We start from the raw sequence: 13,561 nt of genomic DNA on the forward strand, positions 1-13,561 counted from the left end.
AAAAGGGAAAAAATAGCCTCCAGGAGCAGTGGGTTTGTAGTGCAGGCATCAAGCCCCAGCAATAACCCTGGAGGCAAAAAAAAAAAAAAAAAGACATTCAAAATCTCCCTGTTCTGACTTACTATCTATTTGCTGGTCATTTCCTATTAAGACCGTCATTTATCTAGCTGTATACTTATCCTTGTCTTTACCACTTAATTGTTAAGCCCTTTGGTATCCGTAGCAACTAGCGAATTGTCCAACTATAATAGAGTCTTAGCAAGTAATTGAGGTGCTGATAAGAACTATTCTTGCTAGTTGTGATTAGGAAGTCACTGCTTTCAAGGCAGTATTACAGTATTCTGGAGACAGTGTGTTGCAGTTGAAAGAGCATGGGCTTTAGAGCTGTAATTGTAGCTGCAATAATGCTCAGTTTCCTCACTGACCCAGCCATGTGAATAGTCAAGTTAAATAAATACTTGGCACTTCATTATCTTTAAAGATTATTACTTCATGAAATTACTGAATAATTAATTGATTTAAATAAATGCCTCAAAGAGGCATTGTGAAATAATGAAAATATCATGATCTTGTAGCTGTTGTTGTTGTCACTGGGGTTTAATACTCCAGCGCAACTTTTTCAGATAGAAAGAGAAAGACAGAAATAGAGGAAAAGACACTCAAGTTTCCCCCAAGTACAATGGGAGCTGAGCTCAAACCTCAGCTGAGACTGGCAAAGCAGACACACTATCCAGGTGAACTGTTTTGACACCATGAATTTTTTTTTTTTTTGCCTCCGGAGTTATTGCTGGGGTTTGGTGCTTGCACTACGAATCCACTGGAGACTATTTTTTCCCTTTTGTTGCCCATTGTTGTTGTTATTTGCTGTCGTTCTTGTTGGATAGGACAGAGAAATCGAGAGAGGAGGGAAGACAGAGAGGGGAGGAGAAAGATGGATACCTGCAGAGTTGCTTCACTACCTGTGAAGTGACCTCTTTGCAGGTGGGAAGCTGGGCACTCGAACCAGGATCATTACACCAGTCCTTGCACTTCACACCATGTGTGCTTAATCCACTGTGCTTAATCCACTGTGCTACCAGCCAGCCCCCCCACCATGAACTTTTAATTCTCAAGTCTGTCACTTGCTGTGAAGCCTTGAGACAATCATTCAGCTTCTTTGATCCCCAGTTTTTTTCTTCTGTAAAATAAAATAATAGATGTCTCATTATTAATAGCATGTCATGAAGACCAATAATGGATTACTAACATTTCTCTTTTTTTTTTTTTAGTATTTATATTTTTGTTTTGGATAGAGACAGAAGTTGAGAGAGAAGGAGGAGACTGAAAGGGAGAGAGATACCTATAGCACCTCTTGACCACTTGTGAAGTCTGCCCCCTGCAGGTGGGGGCCAGGGGCTAGAACCTGGATCTTTGCTCACTATAATAGATGTGTTCAATTAGGTGCCCCATCGCCTGGCCCCTTCCTTACTCTTCTTGTGAAGTGCTTATTCTGTTCTTTTTCTTTAAATATTTTATTTCATATGAGATGTAGTAATTGAAATCAGAGCACTACCACCACTGGTACATGTAGCAGTAGGAATTGAACTGGAAACCTCACATATGCAAGTCCTACACTCTGCTTGCCAAATATTTCCCTGGCTTTTATACTTCTTTAAGTGCTTTAAATATATTAGTTTGTTTGACTCAGGAGGTGATGCAGTGAATAAAGTGTTGGACTCTAAGGCATGAAGTCCTGAGTTTGAGTGCTAGCATTGCATCACAAGCTCTTATTCTCATCAGTAAATCTTTAACACACACACACACACACACACACACACACACACACACACACAGAGTTTAGTTTAGAACTCTGTGAGTTGGATGTCGGGTGAGTGCAGCGGGTTAAGCGCACATGGCACAAAGCACAAGGACCAGCATAAGGATCCCGGTTCAAGCCCTGGCTCTCCACCTGCAGAGGGGTCACTTCACAAGTGGTGAAGCAGATCTGCAGGTATGTATCTTTCTCTACCCCTCTCCCTCTACCCCACTTCTCTCCATTTCTATCCTATCCAACAACATTATCAACAACAATAATAATAACCACAACAATGGATAAAAAAAAAACAAAAACAAGGGCAGCAAAAGGGAAAAAAAATAGCCTCCAGGAGTAGTAGATTTGTGGTGCAGGCACCAAGCCCCCGCAATAACCCTGGAGGCAAGAAAGAAAGAAAGAAAGAAAGAAAGAAAGAAAGAAAGAAAGAAAGAAAGAAAGAAAGAAAGAACTCTATGAGATGGATACTTTTATTCCCACAGTTCAGAGGGGAGGGCTTTCACTAAAGGTTACTCTAAACTGTGGAGGATTAAAATCACACAACAGCGCCAAGAGTTCTACACAGCTGATAGGTTTCAAAAATCTGTATTTTTTTGTCCCAGAGGTCCTGCACCTGTGTTGGGCATTAAACCAGCTCCCCCTACTCCATGGTGCATTGCTGATAGTATAGCCTATTTACATAATCATTGTTTTGCCTGATCTACTTTCTACCTGAGACCCACCATGCCTGTAGGGTAACATTAAGCTAAAACCTTATTCCCACCAGCTAAAACCCTAGTAACAGTTGCTAAGGAAGCTTCTACCTTCCCAGCATGTTTTTGCCCTTCTCCACCCCTTTTCCTAGCCATTTCCATTTCCAACTTGCCACTTCCAGTTTTATGCTATAAAGCCACTTCTGTTTCTGGTTTCTCTCTTTTCCTCTTTTCTGTGTCCTAACCTGGAGGAGGGCAAGCGTGCAGACAGGGAGGGACTCCGGTGTTTTGGTACCACGTGGCTTAACCCACTGTGTTCACACCGGACTCTGGAGCTCCCACATGAATAAAGAATCGTATTACCACACCACCACGAGTTCCTGGTCTCTCCCTTGACGCTAGCCCTGCACACCTGTATGATTCCATTGCTCCCAAAGGTGGTCTTCGTCTTCTTCTTCTTCTTCTTCTTCTTCTCTTCTTCTTCTTCTCCTTCTCCTTCTCCTTCTCCTTCTCCTTCTCCTTCTCCTTCTCCTCCTTCTTCTTCTCCTCCTTCTCCTCCTTCTCCTCCTTCTCCTCCTTCTCCTCCTTCTCCTCCTTCTCCTTCTTATCCTTCTCCTCCTCCTCCTCCTCCTCCTCCTCCTCTCCCCTCCCCCTCCTCCCCCTCCTCCTCCTCCCCCTCCTCCTCCTCCTCCTTCTTCATCATCATCATCTTCCTCCTCCTCCTCCTCCTCCTCCTTCTTCTTCTTCCTTTTAAGGGAGGAGAGACACATAAGCATTGGTCTACCATTCCTGGAGCTTTACTTGGTGACATGTATGATGCTCTCATGTGGTTCCAGGGGCTCAAACCTAGGTCCTCACACATGATAAAGTATGTTCTCTACCCATCGAGCTATCATCTGCCTCCAACTCTGTACTTTTTATTACCTACCTGATACAGTGTGTAAGTAGTTAATTAACTACCTGATGCAGTTGACATTTAGTAAAAGGTACGCTTATTTTCATATTCTGTATATGGAGAAAATATGATTTGTAAGCCTTAAAAGCATGTGTTAGAAGCCAAAAATTTAGGTGAGTACAGAAAATGAATCTTTGAGGGCAGGGGTAGATAGCATAATGGTTATGCAAAGAGACTCTCATGCCCTGCCCAAGGCTCTAAAGTCCCAGGTTTAATCCCTAGCACCACTATAAGCCAGAGCTGAGCAGTGCTCTGGCAAATAAATAAATAAATAAATAAAATAATCTTTGAGCATGTGTCTTTTTTTTTTTTTTTTTGTCCACTGAGGCATTTTATTTGCATTTATGTATTATACCCCTAGAAAAGAATCCCAGGATTTTTCCTCCTATGTGTTTTCATCTTGCTTCTTCATGGTTCATGATACCAGCTGAGGTTGTCAGTACAGTGAAACCAACTGATGGGATGGGAGCAGGTTATTTTGCCATTTTCCTAGGTCTTTGAGCTGCACATCAAATCTGGAGCTGATCACTCCACACTTGTTTAACTTGCCAGTGAGATTCACAACTATTTTCCCAGCTCTGTGATCATCATCAGTGATTTCAAATTCACTGATGTAACCATGCTTCATCATCACAGTTAGAAACTGGACAATCGGGGAGTCGGGCTGTAGCACAGCGGGTTAAGCGCAGGTGGCGCAAAGCACAAGGACCGGCATAAGGATCCTGGTTCGAACCCCGGCTCCCCACCTGCAGGGGAGTCGCTTCACAGGCGGTGAAGCAGGTCTGCAGGTGTCTATCTTTCTCTCCCCCTCTGTCTTCCCCTCCTCTCTCCGTTTCTCTCTGTTCTATCCAACAACGACGACAATAGTAACTACAACAATAAAACAACAAGGGCAACAAAAGGGAATAAATAAATAAAATATTTTTTAAAAACTGGACAATGATTTGGAGCACAGTCTGATAAGAACCTGGCATTTGCCTCTTTTTTTTTTTTTTTTTGGTGTAACATCACTTTTGCATTTATTTTCTGTTGATATGCATGTGAGAAAAAATTACCAATTTCAGTATTTTTTTAAATTTATTTTTATCTTTATTTGCTGGATAGAGATAGTCAGAATTTGAGAGGGAAGGTGAGAGAGAGAGAGATACCTGCAGCACTGCTACACCACTTGTGAAGCTTTCCCCCCTTGCAGGTGGGAGCCAGGGGCTCGAACCTGGGTCCTTGCTCACTGAACATTTGCCTCTTTTTTTGGCATTATTGATACTCTTGAGAACATTGGCCAGGACACTCATGCACACCATTATGGTAGCACGGAAAGACAGCAGAAAGAGGACAGCAGGGACAAACGAACAGAGTTATTGAACTTGTGTCTCAATGTTAATTATCTTTCTTTTTTTGTTCCTTAGGCTGACATTTTGGATGTCAACCAGATATTTAAAGATTTGGCCATGATGATCCATGACCAAGGTGATCTGATTGGTATGTATTATTGATACTTTTAACCTCAAGGTGAGTTGATAGTATTTCTGTGCAAAGAAATCAGTTAAGGTGTGTGTTTGGGAATTTAGGAATGCCATTTTGAAAATAATTAATTTTCTTAGAAATTTTCTTATGTTAACAAATGTAGAAGTTATAGTGATTCCTCCATGAATAATCAGCCCCATTTACTTGCCACAGTCTCTTGGAAAGTCTTTGGCTGTTTAAGGAAATAGCTATCATCTTCCCAGCTTTCATCTCCAGAAACTTATATAAGATTAGTAACTGCTCTTCAAACTTTTTGTTTGAAAATAATTTGAAGTTAAAAATACTATAAGGCTTTTCTTTATAACCTTTCCCCAAATTTACATCTTGCTAACATTTTATCTCTTTTTTTTATTTTTTATTTTTCCACCAGAGTTATTACTGGGGCTCTGTGCCTGTACAATGGATCTACCCAGCAGCCATTTTTCCCTTTATTTTTCTGATTTCCTTTTAAATTTTTTTCTTTATTTTTTTTATAAGAGACAGAAATAGAGAGCAAGGGAGAGAGAGAGAAATTGATACCTGCAGACAGAGAGAAATAGAGAGCAAGGGAGAGAGAGAAATAGACACCTGCAGCACTACTCTACTACCTGTTAACTTTTCCCACTCTGCAGGTAGGGTTATTTCACTTAATAATGTATACTTGTGACCTGGGGAGTGGTACAGTGTTAGACTCTCAAGGTCCTGAGTTTGATCCATTGAATCTGTGCATTAGACTGATGCTCTGGTTTCCTTTCACTCTCATAAATTTTTATAACTATTTATATATTATTATTAGTTTTTAACCAGAGCTCTGATCAGCTCTGGCTTACTGTGGAATGGGGGATTGAAACTGTGACTTTGGAGCCTCAGGCATGATAGTCTCTTTGCATAACCATTATGCTGTCTACCCTTGCCCTAATAAATAAATATTTTAAAAAGGAGGAAAGAAATAATGAAAAAAACATAGTGTGGGGTGGGGGTAGATAGCATAATGGTTATGCAAAGAGACTCTCAAGCTTGAGGTCCCAAAGTCTCAGGTTTAATCCCCCACACCACCATACACCAGCAATGAACAGTGTTCTGGTTAAAGTATATATATGGTGTATGTGCTTGCTACTAGGCACACCACTGCTCATTTGTTTTATTTCTCCCCCATACTCTTTATTTTTATGTATATCCATAATTTTCTCTGTTCTACTTGTGGTGAGTTGGTGAGTTGTATACTTAATAATTTTTTACCCCTAATTAGATAGTGGCCCCCCCCAAAAAAAAAATAGGGCTATTTTCTTATGGAACTAGTAACTTGTGATTTTTTTACCTGGATGGTTAGAATGACAGTAGTGAAACCAGGACTCATTACATTATGTGTCTGTTCAGTTTGTGGTTTTGAAATAGCTGAGTGTTATAAAACATGCACTGCCCTTCTTTTTTTGCAGATAGCATAGAAGCCAATGTGGAGAGTTCAGAGGTGCATGTAGAAAGAGCCACTGATCAGTTACAACGGGCTGCTTACTACCAGGTAAAAGCTGTTACTATAGAAAGTCACTCTGCGCTGTAGACTTTATAGACCATTAGAGCACTCTAACACACTGAAAACAGCTGCAGCCTTGTCCTTAAGCTTAAGCTTTAGGCAAGAAGCCATAATTACAGTCACTATTTATTTGTCATTTTATTGCCACCAGGGTTTATCACTGGACTTCAGTGCCAGCACTACAAAACCACCTTTTATAGTGGCCATTTTTTTTCCTTTTTTTTTTTTTAAGGACAGAGAGAAATTAGAGGGGAGGAGTAGATAGAGAGGGAAAGATAGATACCTGCAGACTTGCTTCACCACTTATGAAACATCTATCCTGCAGGTGGGGGGTAGGGAATTATTATTTTTTTAATTTATAATCTTTATTTACTTATTGGGTAAAGACAGCCAGAAATTGAGAGGGAGGGAGGGGGGTGTTAGGGAGAAAGAAGGGCCAGGTGGTGGCACATCTGGTTGAGCATACATCTTACATTGCACAAGGACCTGGGTTCAAGCCCCCGGTCCCCTCCCTATAGGGGGAAAGCTTCACGAGTGGTGACACAGGGCTGCAGGTGTCTCTTTGTCTCTCTTCTTCTCTATCTCCTGGTTCCTTCTCGATTTCTGACTGTCTCTGTACAATAAATAGAAAGGTTTTTTAAAAATTTGAAAAGAGAGAGAGAGAGAGAGATAGAGAGGGAGAAAGAGAGACACCTGCAAAGCTCGCAGAACTTTCCCCATGCAGGTGGGCACCGGGGGCTAGAACCTAGGTCCTTGCATTGTAACGTGTGCTCAACCAGCTGTGTCATCACCTGGCCTCCTATTTATTTACTTTTACACCAGAATACTGCTCAGCTCTGGTTAACGGTGATACATGGGATTTAACCAGGGGACCTTAGAGCCTTGGGCATGAAAGTGTTTTGCATAACCATTGTGCATCTCCCCAGCCCAGTTTTAGTATTTATAGAGAAATCTAAAAAAAAAAAAAAAATACCTCATAGGCTAATATGATAGCTAACACTGGGTAAGGATAGTTTGGGTAGTTTTATATTCTGCATAACTGAAATTAGTTAGAGTTGAGATAATTAAGTAAAAAATAGGATTTCCTGAATACTTAGTTGACTGTACATACACAGGATAGGTCTATAATAAACTGTAAGTGCTATTTATTCATAAATAGGGATTTATCATTTGTTGGTCACTTATTTCTACTTTCTATAAACTAATATTCTAACTCTGGTCCTAACTCTGGTTTTGTACTTTTGTGTGGGTCTTTATCTCAGTACAAGTATTGTGAATCACATCCTTTTCATTTCCCCTCAGTTGGTGCAGCTTATTTTTAGAAACAGTATTTCAGTCATTTTCCTTGTTTCTGTGGTGCCTGTATTTTACCTGGATGTGTTCTTAACGAAATTTACACTTAATGGCAGTGTTTCCTTTTCAGAAACTGAGTAACAACTTTAGTGTCTAACTTCAGAGGACTAACTCAGTTAGTTATATACTGTCACTGAATGTTATATATCTATTAAAAGAAATGTCAAAGAGGCTGGGAGATAGCTCGCCTAGTAGAGCATGTGCCTAACCAGGCTCATGTGCTATAACCAAGACCTGGGTTACAGCCCCAGCATCACATAGGAACACCATGGATGGTAGGCAGAGTGGTGCTACAATGTCTCTCCTCTCTTCTTTCTCAATGAAAAAATGAACAAAGTTGGGCTCAGATGCAGTTCAGTGGTATTGACAGGCATAACTGAGTTCTGCCCTGACACTGCATTAAAATATGTGTATATATATATATATATATGTATATATATATATATATATATATATATATATATATATATATATGGGGCCAGGTGTATTAAACACACAGGGTTCAGGGTTTGCCTGCGAGAGATCCCAGATTCAGTCCCTGTCACCACCAGTAGCCAGAGCTGAACAATGCTCTGCTCAATAAATAAATGTATAAAAAACTGACGGTAGTTAAATTTTTATGAAATGTTAAATGAGAAACATCAGACATACAGTATGATCCCGATGACATCAGAAACAGGAAGTACAGACAAAAAGTCAAAAGAAAATATAATGAAAATGTCAGTATTTTTAAAAAATACTTATTAATGAGAAAGAGAAAGTACGCATGCATGAGCATCATTCTGGCATACGCATTGCCAGAGGTGCAGCTCAGAACCCTGTGCTTGAGAGTCCAACACTTCAGTCACTGCACCACCTCCTGGGTTGCAATGTCAACAGTTTTAAATGTGGGTAGTTATATTTTCCTTCTACTTATATGTATTTTTTGAAAAAAGCATGAAATTTATTAATGTTATATAATCTTTATTAAAAACATACACACACAAATAGCTTCATTGCAGATAATACCTCATAACATAGGTGTAAACAGTTCTTTTGCATTTCGTGACCTGAACTAGCACTTGCAGCCCTGTGTTCTGCTAGTGACTTGAGATTTTGGGATGATCTTTGCTTATTCATTCATGGACAGAGTTCATTTTGAATTGCAAGAAAGCAGATTAATAAAGCACTCTTGAAGTCTTAGATATAAAATGTTACTAATTTCATGAGTGTTTTGTTTGCATATTTCTCTCCTCAGAAAAAATCTCGCAAGAAGATCTGTATCCTGGTGCTTGTCCTGTCAATTATTGTTGCAGTCCTGATACTTGTTTTCTGTTTAGTTTATAAAAACTAATTGCTTCAGAGCCTTCTCATGCTGAGCTGTTTTCCAGAGCAAGTACTTATTGGACTCTTGCCAGAACAAACTGATCATAAGAAGAGAGCATACACCAGAATGTCCTGTAATAATTTAGTTTAAAACTAAGTACTAACTTGTCCTTGGAATTAGTGACCTATGGAGACAGTATTTATCAATTTATGTGTACTCTTTATTGATTTTCTTAAATTAGGAATTAATTTATGTGTATTTTTCTTTCTCTGGTATTTTCATTGCCCTTCATCCCAAGTGTTCACTGAAATTTCCACGCTAGAGATTCTTGTTTTTACTAGGTGACACTCCAGTCTTGTAATATTGTCTTTTCATGTGTATATAGATTTGCCTTTTTACTAGCAACTGAGCTAGAGTTACTTCCTGGCATCCAGCCTATTGGAATCTGCCAGAAACTGTAGAATAAGCCAGCAATTTTTATTATTTAACATTTTCATTTGAATTTCTAGAAAGCCTATTCACTATCTGCTTTGAAAGTTCGCAGTGCACTCGCTGGAAAGTAAGAAATTGCACATGTGATCCAGATTAAATGAGAAGTATCTATTTGAGGTGGCTAGTTGTTGCAGGTGGATGTTAATCTGGTGTAAAGTTTACTTTATTACCTGCTAGTGTCAGTCACAGCAGTTAATCTCCATATACACTAAACTCTCTTATTCACTTTTTGAAGAGCCTGATTTAATTAGCACTACTAGACTCTCTGGGGTCTCTCCCACCGATGTGTATAGTAAGGGAGACTTAGAGAAAGCATGCTTTTGGAAAGCAAATAGGAATTGTTTGGAATGATAGAATATTTCTGTTGTTGTCCACTTGTGGTCCTACATTCCTAATGAATGGTAAATGTTGCTGTCAGAGACTGCCCCCCCTCCCGCCATTAGAGTTGCTGGCACTTGATGGCAGGAAGATTTAAAAAGCGAGATTGAAGTTAGTGTAAATTTTAGTCCTGGGAACCTGGTGATAAAGCAAATAACAGGTTCATTTTTGTAAATAATACTGGTTTTCAATAGTGAGTGATAATTAGATTTAATCCTAATTTATGAGCAAGAAATTTCTCCATACATAGTTTTAGACAAAAAAATAAATAAAAGATTTCTGTCTTGTAATATAAATGTTGTCCATTTCCCTTTTTCACTGGTCTAGAACAATGAAAGGGAATGTAAAGTCTCTAGGCTCCCAGATAAATGTGAATTAGGCCAACAACTTCAGTTCAACCAGAGTAAATTAGAGGATTTGACTATCTTGGATATATTTTTATGTACTTCTAGTCCCTTTAATGTTCCTTAATTTTCTTGTACTAATGTGAATGATAGGGAAACAAGGGCCTAAATGTATAAGTTTCTGGCACCATTCTATCACTTAATTCAAATAAACATTTTAAAAAAGTGTGTGTAGTAAGTTTACATTAAAGTTTCAGACTGGGAGATAACTCACCTTTACTGTGTGCAAGAACTTGAGCTTGAACCCTCAGCCGCTACATGGAAACACCATGAGAAGTGGAAGCTTCACAAGCTATAGAAGTGGTACCTTTCCTTTATTCTGTCTCTATCTCAGGGGAAGGAGAAGAAAAAGAAGAAGAAGACTCCATCAGGAGTGGTAGAATAATGTAGGTATGGATCTGCAGTAAAGCCCTGGTGGAAAAGAAAAAAAAAAAGTGTACAGGAGTCAACATCCTAATGCAGTAGATATTGAGTGTTGAATAATATCTGTCCTGAGAAAAACTGAAATCTGCAAGAAGACTAGTGATCAAATGAGAATTGGGTGGGGGTGGAATAGGTGCTGCTGCAGTTCTTTTCTTGAAAAATGGGGAGTCGAGCTGTAGTGCAACGAGTTAAGCACACATGGCGTGAAGCAAGGACCAACTTAACAATCCCGGTTCGAGCCCCCGGCTCCCCACCTGCAGGGGAGTCACTTCACAAGTGGTGAAGCAGGTCTGTAGGTGTCTTATCTTTCTCTCCCCCTCTGTTTTCCCATCCTCTCCATTTCTCTTTGTCCTAACAATGACAAATCAATAACAACAACAATAATAACTACAACAACAACAACAAAAAAAACAAGGCCAGGAAGTCAGATGGTAGCACAGCAGGTTAAGTGCACGTGGCATGAAGCGCAAGTACCTGAGAAAGGATCCTGGTTCGAGCCCTGGCTCCCCACCTGCAGGGGGTGTCACTTCACAAGCTGTGAAGCAGGTCTGCAGGTGTCTGTCTTTCTCTTCCCCTCTCTGTTTTCCCCTCCTCTCTCGATTTCTTTCTGTCCTATCCAACAACAAAGATATCAATGACAACAATAATAGCTACAACAATAAAACAAGGGCAACAAAAGGAAAAAAATATTAAAAAAGAAAAAGAGGACAGAAGGTAGATAGCATAATGTTTATGGAAACAGACTCACACCTGAGGCTCCAAAGTCCCAGGTTCAATCCCCAGCACCACCATAAGCCATAGCTGAACAGTGCTATGGGAAAGAAAGGAAAGAAGGAAGGAATGAAGGAAGGAAAGAAAGGAAAAAGGAAAGCAGGATGGTACTCTTAGGGTCTTACTATGGTCCAAGTAGCACCTTTAGAGCTCATTCCTTGGTTCTACAATTACTGCCCCTTCGGTTCCAAATTGTTACTGATGTCATCGTTAGATAGGACAGAGAGAAATGGAGAGAGGAAATGAAGACAGAGGGGGAGTGAAAGATAGACACCTGCAGACCTGCTTCACCACCTGTGAAGCGACTCCCCTGCAGGTGGGGAGCCGGGGCCTCCAACCAGGATTTTTATGCTGGTCCTTGCGCTTTGTGCCACGTGCGCGTAACCGGCTGCACTACTGCCTGACTCCCTCAGGTATATCATTTTTAATATTACAGGAAACAAAAAAGTATTTGTTGTGAAAAACTATTCCAATAGGTAAAATGAAGTCTCCACAGTTCCAGTGGTAGTAATAGTTGTCACACAAAGCAGCTATGACCTTGACCTATAGTTTCAGTGACCTGGAATTTGTGGTATATGATCCTAATAAATCGTGGTCCGGGAGGTGGCACAGTGGATAAACAAATCAGACTCTCGAGCATGAGGTCCTGAGTTCAATCCCTGGCAGCACATGTACCAGAGTGATGTCTGGTTCTTTCTCCTATCTTTCTCATTAATAAATAAAATCTAAAAAAGAAAAAAAAAAAAGTAGGTTACTTTAAAAAAAAAAAATCTGTTCACAGGATCTTCCATATCTGTACTTCGTCCATCTTTGAGGACACCACAATCTAGGGCAATTATCCTTAACGATTGCTTCACATTAGAAACATTGGTGTTTCTTTTTTTTATTTTATTTTTTTTTAACTTTTTTTTTTCTTTATTGGGGAATTAATGTTTTACATTCAACAGTAAATACAATAGTTTGTACATGCATAACAATCCCCAGTTTCCCATTTAACAATACATCCCCCACTATGTCATTTATCGTCCTTCATGGACCTGTATTCTCCCCACCCACCAACCCCAAAATCTTACTTGGGGGGCGATATGCCAATTCCATTTCAGGTTCTACTTGTTTTCTTTTCTGATCTTGTTTTTCAACTTCTGCCTGAGAGTGAGATCATCCCATTTTCATCCTTCTGTTTCTGACTGATTTCACTCAACATGAGTTTTTCAAGGTCCATCCAAGATCGGCTGAAAACGGTGGTCAACATTTTTCACAGCTGAGTAGTATTCCATTGTGTATATATACCACAACTTGCTCAGCCACTCATCTGTTGTTGGACACCTGGGTTGCTTCCAGGTATTGGCTATTACAAATTGTGCTGCCAAGAACATATGTGTACACAGATCTTTTTGGATGCATGTGTTTGGTTCCTTAGGATTTATCCCCAGGAGAGGAATTGCAGGGTCATAGGGTAGGTCCATTTCTAGTCTTCTGAGAGTTCTCCAGACTGTTCTCCACAGAGGTTGGACCAATTGACATTCCCACCAGCAGTGCAGGAGGGTTCCTTTGACCCCACACCCTCTCCAGCATTTACTGCTGTTACCTTTTCTGATGTATGACATTCTCACAGGAGTGAAGTGATATCTCATTGTTGTCTTGATTTGCATTTCTCTGACAGAGACTTGGAGCATTTTTTCATGTGTTTCTCAGCCTTTTGGATCTCTTCTGTGGTGAATATTCTGTCCAAGTCCTCCCCCCATTTTTGGATGGGGTTATTTGTTGTCTTGTTGAGTCTGGCAAGCTCTTTATATATGTTGGTTATTAAACTCTTATCTGATGTATGGCATGTAAAGATCTTCTCCCATTCTGTGAGGGGTCTCTTGGTTTGGGTAGTAAGTTTCTTTTGCTGTGAAGAAGCTTTTTAATTTGATGTAGTCCCATAGGTTTATACTTGCCTT

At 39.9% G+C, this 13,561-nt stretch overlaps 1 protein-coding gene across 4 annotated transcripts in view; it reads left to right on the top strand.

Annotated features, from left to right (window-relative positions):
- STX12 (syntaxin 12) overlaps positions 1 to 10,602 on the top strand; it is a 190,939-nt gene extending 180,337 nt beyond the window's left edge. Inside the window, exons 8-10 of one of the 4 annotated variants that reach the window (XM_060205654.1) lie at positions 4,864 to 4,936; positions 6,397 to 6,479; positions 9,082 to 10,316. In XM_060205654.1, the coding sequence (XP_060061637.1) occupies positions 4,864 to 4,936; positions 6,397 to 6,479; positions 9,082 to 9,177 (252 nt within the window). In that variant the 3' untranslated portion in view covers positions 9,178 to 10,316. Of the gene's footprint in view, positions 1 to 4,863; positions 4,937 to 6,396; positions 6,480 to 9,081 lie in introns of all 4 variants that reach the window. The other 3 variants (XM_060205655.1, XM_060205656.1, XM_060205657.1) reach the window with 3 other exon arrangements.
- The last annotated feature ends 2,959 nt before the right edge of the window (positions 10,603 to 13,561 follow it).

This window comes from Erinaceus europaeus, chromosome 13, assembly GCF_950295315.1.
Source record: "Erinaceus europaeus chromosome 13, mEriEur2.1, whole genome shotgun sequence".
NCBI lineage: Eukaryota > Metazoa > Chordata > Mammalia > Eulipotyphla > Erinaceidae > Erinaceus > Erinaceus europaeus.